The sequence below is a fragment of the Berghia stephanieae genome, chromosome 1 (assembly GCF_034508935.2).
Source record: "Berghia stephanieae isolate SIO BIC M18660-M18661 chromosome 1, UCSD_Bste_1.3, whole genome shotgun sequence".
NCBI classification, from domain to species: domain Eukaryota; kingdom Metazoa; phylum Mollusca; class Gastropoda; order Nudibranchia; family Aeolidiidae; genus Berghia; species Berghia stephanieae.
The window spans coordinates 95,304,185-95,319,920 of NC_088360.1; the positions used below are offsets into that span (position 1 = coordinate 95,304,185).

The 15,736-nt window shown below is 36.1% G+C and overlaps 1 protein-coding gene across 1 annotated transcript; it reads left to right on the top strand.

Moving 5' to 3' along the window:
• The first annotated feature begins 1,456 nt into the window (after positions 1–1,456).
• Positions 1,457–12,024, top strand: LOC144964849 (uncharacterized). Its single transcript, XM_078899563.1, has 2 exons — positions 1,457–2,026; positions 10,433–12,024. Exons 1-2 carry the CDS (start codon positions 1,459–1,461, stop codon positions 11,917–11,919), a joined length of 2,055 nt encoding a protein of 684 aa, XP_078755689.1. The 5' UTR covers positions 1,457–1,458; the 3' UTR covers positions 11,920–12,024.
• The last annotated feature ends 3,712 nt before the right edge of the window (positions 12,025–15,736 follow it).

Here is a 15,736-nt window from a genome sequence, read left to right on the forward strand (position 1 = left end):
GAGCATTTAACAAGGCAATATTCACTAAACGTGCTCAAAGCGCTTTACAAAGGGTCCTTAACCAACAGCAAATTCTTAATGTGTAAGATATGAATGACGCCTGTCAGGTGATATTACCATTTTCCTGACAGAGACATATCTGTTAATTGCCAGGTTCCCATTTACATCTGAGTATGGTGAGAGAATGTGAGTAAAGAACCATTTCGAAGGACTCAAATTTGCGCCGCTCAGAGCGGGATTCGGACCCAGGACCTTCCGTTCCAAAGGCGAGTGTCATACCACTGCTCTTTACAATGCTTTTTTTAAAATTCCTCCAGCAGTTCTTAATTTGGAGCCAAAAAATTTCATTTTATAGAATACAAGCTGGCGGTTAAGCGACCTTTATTGTAATAGCACTTTTACAATAATCCTTAATTGCTATGTGTAGTCGAGCTCCAGTCACACATGAGTCGAGTGTGTAAAATATGCAAAGTGGCTTACCCAAGGACACCACAACGAAGTCAGAGCTTTGCCATTTTTTGTCAGCAATCCCGTCATTGACCTCACTCAACATTGCTTGACTTTTCTACAAAACAAGATCCATTGACGTTGACGTGGATTGTTTTTCTTCTCTTCAAAAATGTGTTAATCTGAGCATAGTAAAGCCACGAAACCGTGTAATTTTAATGTCCTTAACAAATGTGTATGAAAGGTGGCAGACAAAGCAAGAAAGAAAAATACAAGAAATAAAAACCCCCAAAAAATCAGTCTGCCCCGACTGGGGATCGAACCTCAGACCTTTTGGGTTCGATCCCCAGTCGAGGCAGGCTGAGTTTTTTGGATGTTTTGTTTTTTTCTTGTATTTTTCTTTCTTGCTTTGCCTGGCACCTTTCATACACACTTGTTCAGATCTTTATCTTACACCAGTTCCTGCTCCCTAATTTCTCGATTTAACTGTCCGTATGTGACCCATCGTACCAAAGCGGTATCATGTCGGAATGATATTGATGTGAAAAATTGATTTTATAGTCAAAAAAGGAAACTTGGATCAAGTTTAATAAGTTCTTTATTTAGTAAAATGAATTCAGTTTCTTAAGTCCATTACCCAGAAATATCATGTGTGACCACCGTTTCAATCCGATATTATGTCGAGTTGAACTAGATGAAGAAATGAGGATTTAAAGTTTAATGATCAGAAATATAACATTTTTGCAGTTCAACTTCGTAAAAATTCTTTTTTTTTTCTTTTTAATGAAGCAAAAAATGTTGGTACAAATTTCATATTTTGGCTATAAATTCAATTTTTACCGTCTTAGTACTGATGTGAGTCGAAAGAAGACATATCTCGTTCCGATCATTTTAATTTTAAATTTACTTTCATTTTTAGTATGTGTGTCACTCCAATGTAATAACCGTTTTGAGGCGGTGGGTCACATTTTCATGTTACTTATTCGTCTCTTGTCTGCTTCCCAGGACACGATGAGATCCCATGGTGGTCTCCAAGATCAGACAGTCTACGAAGGAATGGCCCACGCTCATTCTCCAACCTTGGTACCAGAGGCTCTCGCTTCACAGCTCGATCCCACCAACATTGCCACATCAACATCACCAGGTTCGACCACCATCAAGAATAGCCACATCAACAACAACAGCAACAACAACGACAACAACAACAACAACAACTTCAGTCCCACCCCTCCTACTCCAACAGAGCATCGTCCCTTTATCTGTGCGTTTGACTCCACCCTCGATTACTTTTCATACCATCAGCAACATTTAAACGATGACAATTTTAAAAACTACCCGGTGAAGGAATATTGCAGCAATTCGAGTTCCTTGATCGACAGTTACAACCATCAAGTTATCAACGACCATCACAGTGATAACTGTAATAATACCAATACTAATATTAGGAGAAATAACAGTAAGATTCGAACACGAATTCGCCGTCCTATGAATGCTTTCATGGTGTGGGCTAAAGACGAGAGGAAAAAGTTGGCAGATGAGAACCCTGAAATGCACAACGCTGAACTAAGTAAAATTCTTGGTAAGTTCCGTGACATTTTATAGTGATTTAAAAAAAAGTCTAATATGATAAATACCATTCTTATATATAGGGAATGAGATTAGCGGAAGAGTAGCGTCCCTTGATTGGACGTCACCCATAGTCTGTGTCACCGGCGGAAAAAGTTATTAGAGAGAGAACGTCATGTTGGTTGTGCGCATGCGTCTCTCGTCCGAAGCGAGGACGAGAGACGCATGCGCACAACCAACATGACGTTCTCTCTCTCTAATAACTTTTCCGCCGGTGACGTCACAGACTATGGGTGACGTCCAATCAAGGGACGCTACTCTTCCGCTAATCTCATTCCCTATATCTACCTTTTCTCTGAAATGCATTTTTAATTTTAATGGCTTCCACGGGCAATGTTCACTACTACAAAACTCCTTCAAACAGTCTATAAATCCAAACAGAAATCCTTTGTGTATTAGATAATATTATTATCTACGTATGTACTTAATTTCCTTGAAATATCCCTAACTGGTTTTGAGACAGATATACCTTTTAATACGTCAAAATCTTCTTTTTTTATCATTTTTATTTTATAAAAGACCGAAACGAAATTTGTGATGTGTTGATTTCCACAAAACGGAGTTATTATTTGGGAGTGTGTTATACTTAATTGTCCTTAATTCACTTCAGCACTTCCCTTTCAAAATAATTTAATATTCAGGTCCTGATTGCAGCTCATTAGAATAAGATTTGTGAGAGAAGAAAACTGCTGTCCATCGTTGTCAAATTTCTTTTGGCACAACATAACTTTTCTTTCATGTTAGTTCGATTCCCTCATCAATACTTTCAACAAATCTATATGCAGTTGATTAAGTTGGGCTTTACAATTCCTTCATTCTAAAGATATTAAACGGTCTTTTGGTTAGTGTTTTCTCTTCTCATTTACATCATGGGCATATCCGTGGCCATCAACAACAAAATTGGAGGTTATTCTCGTTTGACAAGAGTTTCGAAACTTGTCTCAATATTATCTGTAACTCTATGCCAAAAAGTTATGCAATCTGTCAAAGAGTTCCATGCGCTTTTTGGCATTTAAAGTCAGGGAAAGAATCCTGTCTTTTTTTTTCCATAATCTGTTTATTTCAACTTCTCTGAATTGTTTCATAGTGTTTAATGAGCCTAAAGTATTTCAATTTTAGTCTTTTGATATTTTCCAACAGTGTAGTTGATTTGATGGTTATGTTTGCCAGAACATATTATCAATTAAAATTTATTTCTCTATTTGCGGTATTCTCAGAATTTTTGCGGAGAGCTTCATTTTAAAAGCAGTGATCTTTTCAGCACCTGTGTTTCTACGTTCTTGGTTCACAGCTACCATATTATGTTGTCATAGGAAATACAGTACTTTGCAAGAGTCTTGTTTTAGTCTCTGAATATTGCTCTATCCAGAACGTTGTCATTTTTTCATAACTTCTCTGATATCATTGCCAATATTCTTTTTATTTCAGGAATAGTAAGATATCCAAACCCGTTTACTCTTAAGATGGAATAATATAGAAATAAAAAAAGATTTTTATTTCTCCTGCACATGTTGCAAAAGTATACGCACAGTCGTTTACAATTAAATTATGAAAATATCGAGAAAATTCTACGTAATTACAAGGTATTTCTTTCAGCCATCATACGTAAATTTTATGGTAAAATAATGGGTTATAACTTGACTCAAAACTTTTTTCATTATCATTTTAAAATTTGGCAGGTGATTAAGAAATTTACCCCCAACAGTAAAAGCAATGCACGACTGTCTCATTAGGACATTATTGAATATGCCAGATAACCTCACTAAAATAGTTCATCTGGATTCCTGTTGGATTCTAAATTATCTTCTTCATAAACCCCGATGGTAACAATAAGACTTTCAAAAATCCTTCTATGTAAGAACCTTTTTCGAAGATTTCGAAGAAATCTCGACATATGGATTAATTAACTTGCTCAATGACAAAACGAACAGAAATAGACATCGGTATAGAATATGTCTACGGATTTACCATGTTCAATGCTCCCCACAATGTTTCATCAATTCCATTGTAGGCTATTTGAAGCGATTTTTTCTTTACTAGAATACAGCAAAGGCCGCGTCATTTTTATAGTGGCACTCTAAATTATAGCAAAGTCCTCGTGCACATTTAAGTCTTTACCCAAGAAGCCGGAGCCAGGGTTTTGCGATCATTGTCACCCAGCCAGTCGTTGATAACACGTATCACCCCTTGAATTTGTTACAGAACAAGATAAACCGTGTCGCTGAGCCGTCGATGCCTCACAAAAAAATAGAATCGAGATTCAATCGATTCCTCTGAATGATCTTTTAATGTTTCGTGCGTACAGTTGGTCATAATAATAATAATAATAATAATAATAATAATAATAATAATAATAATAATAATAATAATAATAATAATAATAATAATAATAATAATGCTGAAAACGTATATAGCGCTATAACTCCGAGACACCAGACTCTAAGCGCTTAAATTACAAATTCTTTGGCTGAAACATACTCATTCACACACTCAAGCACACACACGCGCACACACACACACACACACACACACACACACACACACACAACACAAACCAGACAGAACTATCTTCCTTCTCATACCATCTACCAACAAAAATGTGTGGCTGACTGAGAAAACTGAGAAAGTTGCGCAAATTTCATAAATTGAGTTATATATGCAGGGGTATAGACTAGATCTACATCTTTCTGACATTTTAAATTTTCTTTCTATGCTATTAGAACCCAAGTTATATATTTTTTTTCTGAATAAAATTTGTTGCTAAGGGAAACACTTTATCTCCGATTTTGGTTCATATCTCCAATCAAAGCTTGTCGCATCTACCGGGGTTTTCACAGCCAACCTCACAAATGAGATGATAATATGGAAATGTAGGAGATATTATTGCAAAGTAACAAAGAAAATAAAAGTAGTCATTTCGTATGGAAATTAACATCAGGTATTAATCCCGGTCTTTGTACCACTACAGTCTCAGCTTACTCCCAAAATGTACTTAAGATGAATCACAATGTACTTTTAACTATTTCACCGGCGGGGAAACCCAGAGGCGGACACACAGAGGACTGGCTACACCTGGAGGAGGTTGGAAAGACCTGTCTAGAACGGTTAGGCCTCGAATGCTTTAAAATATCTCATTTTATGGGATTATCATGAGATCAGGGAGTGAGTTCAAGGAATGGTTCGACAGATTTCAACTGAAGTTGTACGATGCTGCTACTGGCACTGAATGTTCAAACCGATGCGGCTTGCAAATTCCCTGACATATCGTAATATCAAGACTTTTTTCCCCATGCATGCCCAACGTTCAACCATTTAAGTTCCAAGATTTGATTTTCTTCTTATTAAACTCCTCCAAGGACAAATGCCTCAGACAGACAAGTTAGCCTTCTCTATACATCACAATCCCGGGGCAAGGCATTCGAACAGCCTGTCGACGTAACCTGAATATGTTGGTCCATCCAACCAAGTATCAAGGGTCTGCCTCATTTTTTTCTCCTTGAAGACTTCTATTAAGAGTCTGGTGACTATCTCCAATTCATCACCAACACCGTTTTAAAATTCTCGGTTAGTGATAGTATCAAGCCAAACGAGTTTTAGAAGCTAGTCGAGGTAGTTGTTTAAGAAAGACTAGAGATTGTTGATCTTTGCTGACATTGTGCTCTAGTGGTGGCTCCTTATAGAGGGGCAAATTTTACATTTTAATCAGATACATAATTATTTATTACTCTTCCATATGCGTGTATTTTTGTTCGTTTTTTTTGTTTGTATGTGTTTGTTTCTTTTAGTATTATTTTTGGGGAGTCTTTTTTATTTGTAATGTTCTTATTATTAATATTGTTGTTTTTATTCTTGTGGTGACTGTTACTGCTGTTATTGTTCTTATTTTTGTTGTGCTTCTTCTTCTTCTTCTTCTTCTTCTTCTTCTTCTTCTTCTTCTTCTTCTTCTTCTTCTTCTTAATCTTGTTGAAGAAATGATGCTCTCAATTTTCTCATGTTTATTTTAATTTCGGTATCTGAACCTTCTACTCTGTCAACAAGGTTATCAAGATGGTAAGGTCGTCTATTTCTTTGAGCAAGGCATTCTCAACTTTGATAGATAACAATGGTGAAATACATTTTCAGAATTGCCGGCAATGAGAGTTAACTCTTATTCTTGCGTTGTGTCCTCAGATTACACAATTTACACACATTACTCCCTCTAACTCATGTGTGACTAAGTATTTAACTATAGGTATTAACGAATATTATGAGGATGTTTGTATAAAAAGGCACCTATCATGCTACCTGTACTGTTTGAAATGAAAATCGCTTCCTGGTGGTCATTTATCTGAAAAAATAGATGTTTATTTAGGCTTCCATTTTGAGCATGCAAAAAAAAAAAACACGGAAGTGTACCGTATCAGAGGGAAGATTTATTTTATTTGTCTTTTAGAGCCACGAGGCCCATGGATCCGGAGTGTATCCCTCAAACAATCAGAAATGTTTTAATCTGCCTTCAGATAGTAAAAGTTGTCCCTTAAACCCATAATTTCCACAGAACCACTGACATTTATCCCAATTTCTTTTAACATGAAAAGGACAGTACAATTTCTTTTACCTTTTGAATACGAGTAATTTCCTCTAGGATAAATAGGCCTAACTACCCAATCTTTACTAAGTTGACAGATTGGTCGGGGTGAAAGAAACTTGATTAAACGCAAAATATTATATATGCCTGTTCCTAAGTTTAGGAGTCGAATGCCCTACCAATTGAGGTATCGGAACTCCAAGAGTAAAGCTTTGCTCAACTTGTACCGTTCTCTGGAACCAGAGTTTTATCTTTGGGGTGACACACATAAATCATTACGTGTCAGACACGCCGTTTTGCCCTTGCTGATCCTTTGGAGGCGGATGCCCCGCCCCGCTCTCTCTCTCTCTCTCTCTCTCTCTCTCTCTCTCTCTCTCTCTCTCTCTCTCTCTCTCTATCAATCTATCTATCTATCTCTCTCTCTCTCTCTCTCTCTCTCTCTCTCTCTCTCTCTCTCTCTCTCTCTCCTTCTTCTTCTTCTTCTTCTTCTTCTTCTTCTTCTTCTTCTTCTTCTTCTTCTTCTTCTTCTTCTTCTTCTTCTTCTTCTTCTTCTTCTTCTTCTTTAAATAGAGCAATATCCACGATCCGTGCTCAAAGCGCTATACAATAGTTCCCAACCAACAGCAACACTTAATATGTAGGCTTAAGAATGACGTCGTAGGGTAATATTATTACTAAAAATGTTTCGGCAGAGACAACGCTGTTATTTACCGGACACTTACTTTACATGGACCTATTGAGTGTCACATCACAAGACAAAAAAGCCACAAACAAAATATGGAAACTTGTTATTATATCCTATCAGTAATAGGGCTTTAAAATGGACCACGTGTTCCTTTGACGACCTTAAAAAACATAAGTAAAAATATATTGAACAGTAAAAAACTTGAGTTTTTATATAGATAGAATGCGCTTGGCCAAGGAGTTCACAACATTGCCGTCCGGAAGTATAACGGACCAACACACAAACTCTGTGTAACCATGAACTTTTATAGTCTGGTTAATACAGTTTAGTGAGAACAACTCACACACGCGGATGGCAAAAACAATAACAAAGGCCTGAGTGACGTCATCTGCATACTATCTATAGAGCAATATCCACTAAATGTGCTCAAGGCGCTTTACAAAAGGTCACTGACTAACAGCAACACGTAATATGTAGAACGAGACATGGTGCCTGTTAAACGATTTTAAAATTACACATTGCATATTCTTAGAGAAATAAAGTATATAAAAGTGAGAAACAGGTAAAAGCAGAGAAGAGGATCCCCCGAGAGGATTTGTGGTATAGATAGAATGAAGTTGACGTCACTCGGGTGTTTGTTATAGTTTGTTTTTTAGTTTTGTTTTTTGCCATCCACGTTTATGAGTAATTCTCACTTAACTGTATTGTCCAGACTATAAAAGTTCACGGTAGCACATAGTTTTGTGTGCAGGTCCGTTATACTTCCGGATGGCACTGTTGTGAGCTTCTAAGCCAAGCGCATACTATCTATACACATGTAATAGTATCAAACAGTCAGTCACTGATCAAGGGGACTGAATCAGGTAAACAAGGCATTCGCTCAATATGTAAGGCAACAAAAATACTCAGTCTCACTTAGGAATTTATAAATAAGTTATTTTAGAAGACGATTTTCTTGTTGAAAACATTGTAATTAAGCACTTGATTGGATAATTCTGTCTGCGTTTGAAATTAATATGCAGACACCACCCATTTTACCTACCTCGACAGTCTATAACAAGCTTAACTGGAGAAAAATGCAAAGGAATAAAAAAAAAAAAAAAGAAAAAGAAAAAAAAAAGCGAAAATGTTTTTTAGGGGGAAACCCAAATCGACCCAGGTAACTAAAAGGGAATGTAATTTCGTCAAGAAAAAATGCCTAGCCACTTAGGTACACCTTAAGATGTTATCCTGCCTTGTATTGACAAAAACTCTCCTTTTAGTCATAAATATTTACTTCAAATGTTAATGGATAACAAAGATCTTCAACTTGTCAACAACAAAAAATGAACCTGAGACTTTTTCAATGTATATTTGACGAGAAGTAAAGGGGGGGGGGGGTCTAAATTTATCAGTATTTGAAGTAAAACTTTCTCGCTTAAACAAAAAAGTTGTTTTGTCGGTGTATGGTTGTATGGCTGTTGCTGTGTATTTCCGTTCTAAACGTTTCCTTGCTGGTAAAGTGATGGGAGTTTTTATGAGATAACAATGGAAAGAATTTTCTCTCAATTGGCCCACATACCGCGCGGATGGATACAGTAACCAGTTCACAACCATTAAGAAATGAAGACGTTGTTTTGTTTGAAGGGGGAAATGAAGCGGGGGGGGGGGGGGGGGGGGGTGGAGAGAGGGAAAGAGTGATGTCAAAACAGATCATCTGTATTATTGTTGTACGGACATTTAAGTAGTTCTGTGATTATTTGAGAATTTAAAGAAAATCAATTCCATGAGCTTAGAAAGGCTGATGGGATGGACAGGGGTAATTCGGAGATGTGAGAGAGAGAGAGAGAGAGAGAGAGAGAGAGAGAGAGAGAGAGAGAGAGAGAGAGCTTTTGATGTTTGTTTGTTTTTGGTTTTATTGTTGTTTTTTAATGATACCAGAATAGATGAATTCGTCATCCAAAATTTTCTGTCCCGATCTCATCACATCTTTATTTTAATTGTGGGTGTCGATAACTCAGTTGGTAGAGCACTCGCTTCACACGCAAATCGATCCCGAACGAGGTCGAGATTTTTTTTTTTTGCCCCCCCCCCCCCCCCCTCCCAATGTTTGTTTTGTTTGTTGTTGTTGTTTTTTCTTTTTTTCCGGGGGGGGGGGGGTTGTTTTATTGTTGTTTTTTTTTTTTTTTTTTTTGGTTTTTTTTTTGGGGGGGGGGGGGTTGTGTTAGTTTAGTGGTTTTTTTTTTGGTAGGGGGTTGATTGTTTGTTTGTTTTTGTTTCTTTTTTGGTGGGGTTTTTTTTTGTAGCGAAAGCAGTCGTCTTACAGGTGCCATCTTTACCCTCACTTTTGCAACATACTTTATCACATATACAGGTACTCAATCATATCTGAGGTAACGTATATTGTAATGAACAAAACATGAGTAGGTATAACAGCTTCAAAAAAGAATAAAATACCAAAAGAAGGAACGTTTAGGGCTCAAAACCTTTCTTCACACCAATAATAAAAAAAACCCAATAAAAACATTAATGATTAATGTTTTATTGTTTTTGTTATTGTCTAAAGAATAACTTTGAGCCCAAAACGTTCCTTGTTTGGTTTTTATTTCTGTTCTTTTGTCAAAGCTGTTATATTTTCATTTTTGTTCAATATTTTTACAGCTTCTTGCAGCTTAGTGTCACTTTTACTTGTCTATATTCATTTGGTGATTTGACTTCGATCAATGTCGTAACAAGACGAGTACGGTACTGACTCGGCCATTGTCATCATCATCAGCATCATCATCATCATCATCATCATCATCATCATCATCATCATCATCACTAATTTCATCGTCCTCATTATTATTATTATTATTATTATTATTATTATTATTATTATTATTATTATTATTATTATTATTATTATTATTATTATTATTATTATTATTATTATTATTATTATTATTATTATTATTATTATTATTATTATTATCATGGCAGTTGTCCTCATCGTTCATCTACACATTGAACAGCATTTTCAATTACCAATTTCAGACCAATAACCATCCCAATTTTCACAACGGTTCATTCCGTTTGCAAAGATAGCATTTTCATAACACCTTTCATTCTTGTTTCTATAAAAACAGGAGAAAAATGGCGTGGTCTAAGCCCAGACGAGAAGCAACCCTTCATAGATGAGGCCGAGAGGATTCGAGTACAACACACCCAAGACTACCCTGACTACAAGTATCGACCACGCAGAAGAAAGAATTCTAAGAAATCGGCCCTTCACAATTCTGTCGTGAAGTCAATGTCGGATTGTGAGGCTGGACACGAGCAACAACAAGACAAAGATGCCTTTGCCAAACGTATGAGAGACGCTGTATCATCCCCGTGCCTTTCCACCGAGATAATCTTACCTGACGGAATTCAACACAATAATGTTTTTGACTCCTTCAATGATCGGTCTGAGGTTAGAAGTAACATGAACAGCGTATCAAACAGATACGTTCCCAGAGTTCCAAATGGATTAGTGTACCCACTCAAATCAACAAAACACAATTTGCAAATATTCAAGCCTGTTTCAAATCAATCATCTGTGTCGCCGTCTTCTCAACAGAGCTGCGCATCGCTCTGTGGTCCACAAAAACAGGCAGCCGCCGATGTTAAAGAACCATCTAAAATTGGAGCTCTAGACAATCCCTCGACCGAGTCATCAATGAGCATTTTGAGGGAACTTTTATATTCATCCGCTCATGTATCCATGCCACCTACAATTACAAATGATTTCGAATTTGAAGACATTTTGATGACACCAGCTAAATCTATCAACGAAAGTGAAACCAATTCTAAATCTTTCAACAAACCACACTTCAACGAACATGAAATTTGCGAGAGAAATGCTATACAAGAATCTAACAAGTGCCTTAATTGTCCTGACGATGATAAACAAAACCATGGACCTTTTATAAATAATAATAATTATAATAACACTTTTCATAGCGGATACAACAACTCAAAGTATAATAAAGTCAATTCTTTCCACTCAGATATACATAATTCATATGAATTTGACGAGCCACCTGATCTAAGAATAAAAAATGAAGAATTATCGCAAGTTGCACCATCAACGGCAACTGGTAAAGTTCTTGATTATTCGCTTGAACTGGACACAACTTTTATTAAGACATCTCAAGTTGCATCAGAGAGACAAAATAATTTGGGAGAGCCATGGTGGGTCGACGCCCATGTTTCAAAAGATTCTCGTGACCATCTGCCTTCATCTTGGCCATACTTTGACGATTGTGAAATTCCATCTAATTTCCATAGACAATTCAACAGTCAAAGATCTGTACCCAACTATTATTCGAATAGTTACGATCCAGAACGATTCAAACCTGATTTCTTTCGGCATAATGCAATTATGTTTGGCGAGGAGAATGGAGAAACGTTTGATTTCAATTCTGGTTCTTTTAATTTTTGTCATGATTTTCAAAGCCAACTCATCTCTCATTCCAATTTTCCACAACAGCATAGGGGGTTTTACGACAATAGTTTCTCATCAAGAGAGTCTTTGCTGACACCAGACTTGTACCAAGCACCGATGAATTGTCAACAATTGACTCAAATTTAACATTTCTATCATTTCAGACATCATATAAATGGACGGTGTTGGTTTTGGTTCAAAAGGTTGTCAGCGGGAATGTAGACTAAAAAGTAAAAAGGCCTGTTGGACAGATGTAATATTCTTCAATCTCTACACAACAACTCATATCTTTCTCAACCCTTTGTCTACTGCTCTGCCCTTTTTATTTATTCGATCGAGAAATAAATGAAGGCGGGGAGAGAGAGAGAGAGCGTGGTGTGTGTGTGTGTGTGTGTGTGTGTGTGTGTGTGTGTGTGTGTGTGTGTGTGTGTTTTGTGAGTAACGTGTGTGTGTGATTAGTGAGGCGAGATGGCCGAATGCACACATTAGTTCTAGCCTAACTTTAAGCAATATTGTTTTGTGTTTTTTTAAATCCTGTAATACATTGACGAAACGGTTTTTTCATGTTAGCCAATTATTCTGTTTCATTCAAATATCAGACAAATCAGATGACCCTCAACTGGTCAAAAATTCTTAAATCTAAGAATAAAGACTTCAAGATACATTATTGACCATGTGGAAAGGACACGGTAGGTTTTCACAAAGGAGATGGATGTTTGATGCTATGTGATTAGGTAAAATATTTACAACATCTGCCAGCCAAATTAAACCTAACAAAACACAAAACTGTGTTTAATTTTAACGTTTATAATCTGATTTATATAATTTAGTGAGAACTAATCACAAACAGGCTGTCTCGAAATAATAACAAAGAGCTGAGTGACATCGACATTGTTTATTCTTTTAAAAAGTGACTGTTGGCCTTGCACTCTGACTCTGAAGGTCTCATAGTCCCAGCCTCGTTTTTGGCACTTTCGTGGATTTGTTTGTTGTTTTCCTTAGGCAAGATTATTTATCCCAAATTCGCCCCCTTGAACAGTAAGAGTGATTCTGTGAATATCAAATACATCTTTAATTGATAATCTTTACTCCTTCATGGAACACGTTAGGCAACGCTTTTAAAAATATATTTCCTTTTGCTTATCATCTTGCCAACGCTTAAAACTCAATCATTATCGTTTACATCGAGATATACTGCAATTCAAAATGGAATAAAATTCAAAGATTATCGACTGGAGGGATTCTCTTAAAATCTCAAATGACGTTGTGAAAGCTGTTGTTGACCTCGGTGTTTTTTATACTTTCATCTTTGGCAACCATTATAAATGAAATAACTGCCAAATAATTAAAACCAATCATGATGCCACTGATTGGTAAAGTAAAAATGAAAATAGGACAAAGCATCGATGAGCGACTGTCCACTGAGCGAGTCTTCAGACTTTCGCAAACATTTTTTATAGTTCTTATTTTGTTTTGTTTTATTTTGTTATAGTAATGTCACTCTGTTCATGTGAGTGAATTGAGAGCTAATAATGTCAACAACGGCTTGAAGTGTGACTCAAACCTTGGTCCTGTAGATTTCACCACACTGCCTTAACCACTAGCCACCTCGTCCCCTGTCGCGCATATTAATAATCATATGAAAGGAGACGTCAGAGTCAGAGAAAGACACGGTATTCTTAAGACATTCGTTGTTAGAATAAAAAGATGAATTGTTATCAGGTTTAGTGGTCTTGTAGTATGATACTTGCCTTCGGACCGGATGTCCCTGGTTCGCTCCGGGTGGAGCAAGATTGCCTGACTCGATCTGAAAATAAAATCCTCCCATTTATGAAAAATCCATTACCATAAAATTTCGATTCTGAAAGAAAGGTGCTGTCAGCGCCATTTTGAATGTTAGTCCCTTGTTAACAAAGTATATCAAGTGTGTTGTTTTCAATATCCCGCATTAGCTTATCTACTCTTACTTCATTCACCCTTTACCCTCTCCTTACCACATATTGGAAAATCGTCACATTTGTTACGATGCAACCGTCGCTTTTCTCATCCAGATTTAATTTCTTTTTGCTATAGCTATAAAAACTTGACATTCTGTAATAGGGTTCATATTGTCGAGCAATATTATGTGTAGAATGTGCTTGTTGCTTTTCTGTTTGAGTAAAGAATGTTTGTTTTTTTTGTGTTGGGTGGGTGTAAAGTTTTGGGAAAAATTCTGAAAATGGCTGGTAAGGAGAGAGTTAAGGGTCTTCACATTGAATATTCCAATACTTGAACACATCTTCATGTTCCAGTAGAAAGAAAATATTCAGAGAAAATAAGAAAACGTTAGACGATTCATTGAGTCCGGGTTCAGTGCCAATAGGAATGTACCCGATGTGAGAAAGAACCCGAAACCGCAGAGAATCTAGTTGAACGGTGTGTTGTGACGAAGCTTCCGGGCGGGTTTGCGACGGTGCACGAATGCGGTGAAGAATTTGCTGATTGGGTTGATCGTCAAAACACAGTAGTGTGAGCACCATTGGAAGCTGCTGCCATCTTGACCGCAAGACTGAATAATTAGAAGAGGATTTTACTAACAATCTTTCACATCACTCAGGTAGAAAATAAGTATGTATATGTTCGTTATTTTTGTAGAAAAAAAGTTGTAATAGCGCTTTACGAATAAAGATAAATAGTGAGGAGGAGAACAGAATAATACTGCACTTTACAAACATTTTTTTCTTTGGCAAGAAAACTTTTAGTTCAAATTTAAATCGATAAAAATGATCCAATATTTTTAGAAACTTGTTTTGCCAGTGAATGTCGGAGTAGATAGATGGAGAATCATGAAAGCCATATGATCTCAAAACAATACGATTAACTCTGAGGTCTATGGTAATTAGTCTCAGGCATCAAAGGTGTTTGAATGCGTTTGTTTGTTTGTTTGTTTTTATTTTGTTTGTTTGTCTTTGTTGGTTTTTTTTTCCTTTTGTTGTTCTTTGTTTGTTTGTTTATATCATTGTTTTGTTTTGTTTGGTGGTTGGTTTTTATTTTTTTGTGTTTTGTTTTTTGTTTTGTTTTTTGTTGTTTTGTTTTTTTTTTTTTTGTTTTTTTTTTTTGTTTTTTATTTATTTATTTTTTTGGCGGGGGGGTGTCTCTTAATTCTGTTAAGTTGTTGTTGTTGTTTTTGTAATTTACTATTTGTTGGGTTTTGTTTTGTTATGCTTTTTACAGGTTTTTTTTAAAGATAAATTTTGTTGTTTTGTTTGGTTGTGTTGTTTTTTGCTTTTTTGTCTTGTTTTTGTTTTGTTTTGTTTTGCTTTTTTTTTGTTGTTTTTTTTGCGTCATGTCTCGTTCGATATTATTATAGTAACGTGTTCCTGTTGGCCACGGACCTTTTGTAAAGCGCTTGGATCACGTTTAGTGGATATCGCGCTATATAAAAGCTCTAGCACAAGCCCAAGAGACGGCTGCAGGATTTAAGACTCTTTGTCAGCTTGTTTGGTATCCCTGCCTCTGCTTTCTCACAGATTATTTAAAATATGCAACCTGCAGATGCAGGCATTTTGTCTCATTCGTAGCCTTCTTTTTATAATGTAAAGTCAGTGTATGGAAATTATAAGAAATTATCGGAAAAGCTCGGGTTTTCATGTCAGCATATATATTGCTCTCTAACTTAAACTCGGTAATGATGGTTTCGATTTTATGAGAAGATCGATATGTCATTTCGGAAATATTTTTTAAAAAATATTATAATCGATTTCATTACTATAACCATTATTATTATTATTATTATTATTATTATTATTATTATTATTAGTAGTAGTAGTAGTAGTAGTAGTAGTAGTAGTAGTAGTAGTAGTAGTAATAGTAGTAGTAGAGGTAGTAGTAGTAGTAGTAGTAGTAGTAGTAGTAGTAGTAGTAGTAGTAGTAGTAGTAGTAGTGGTGGTAGTATTAGTAATAGTAATAATAATAATAGTAGTAG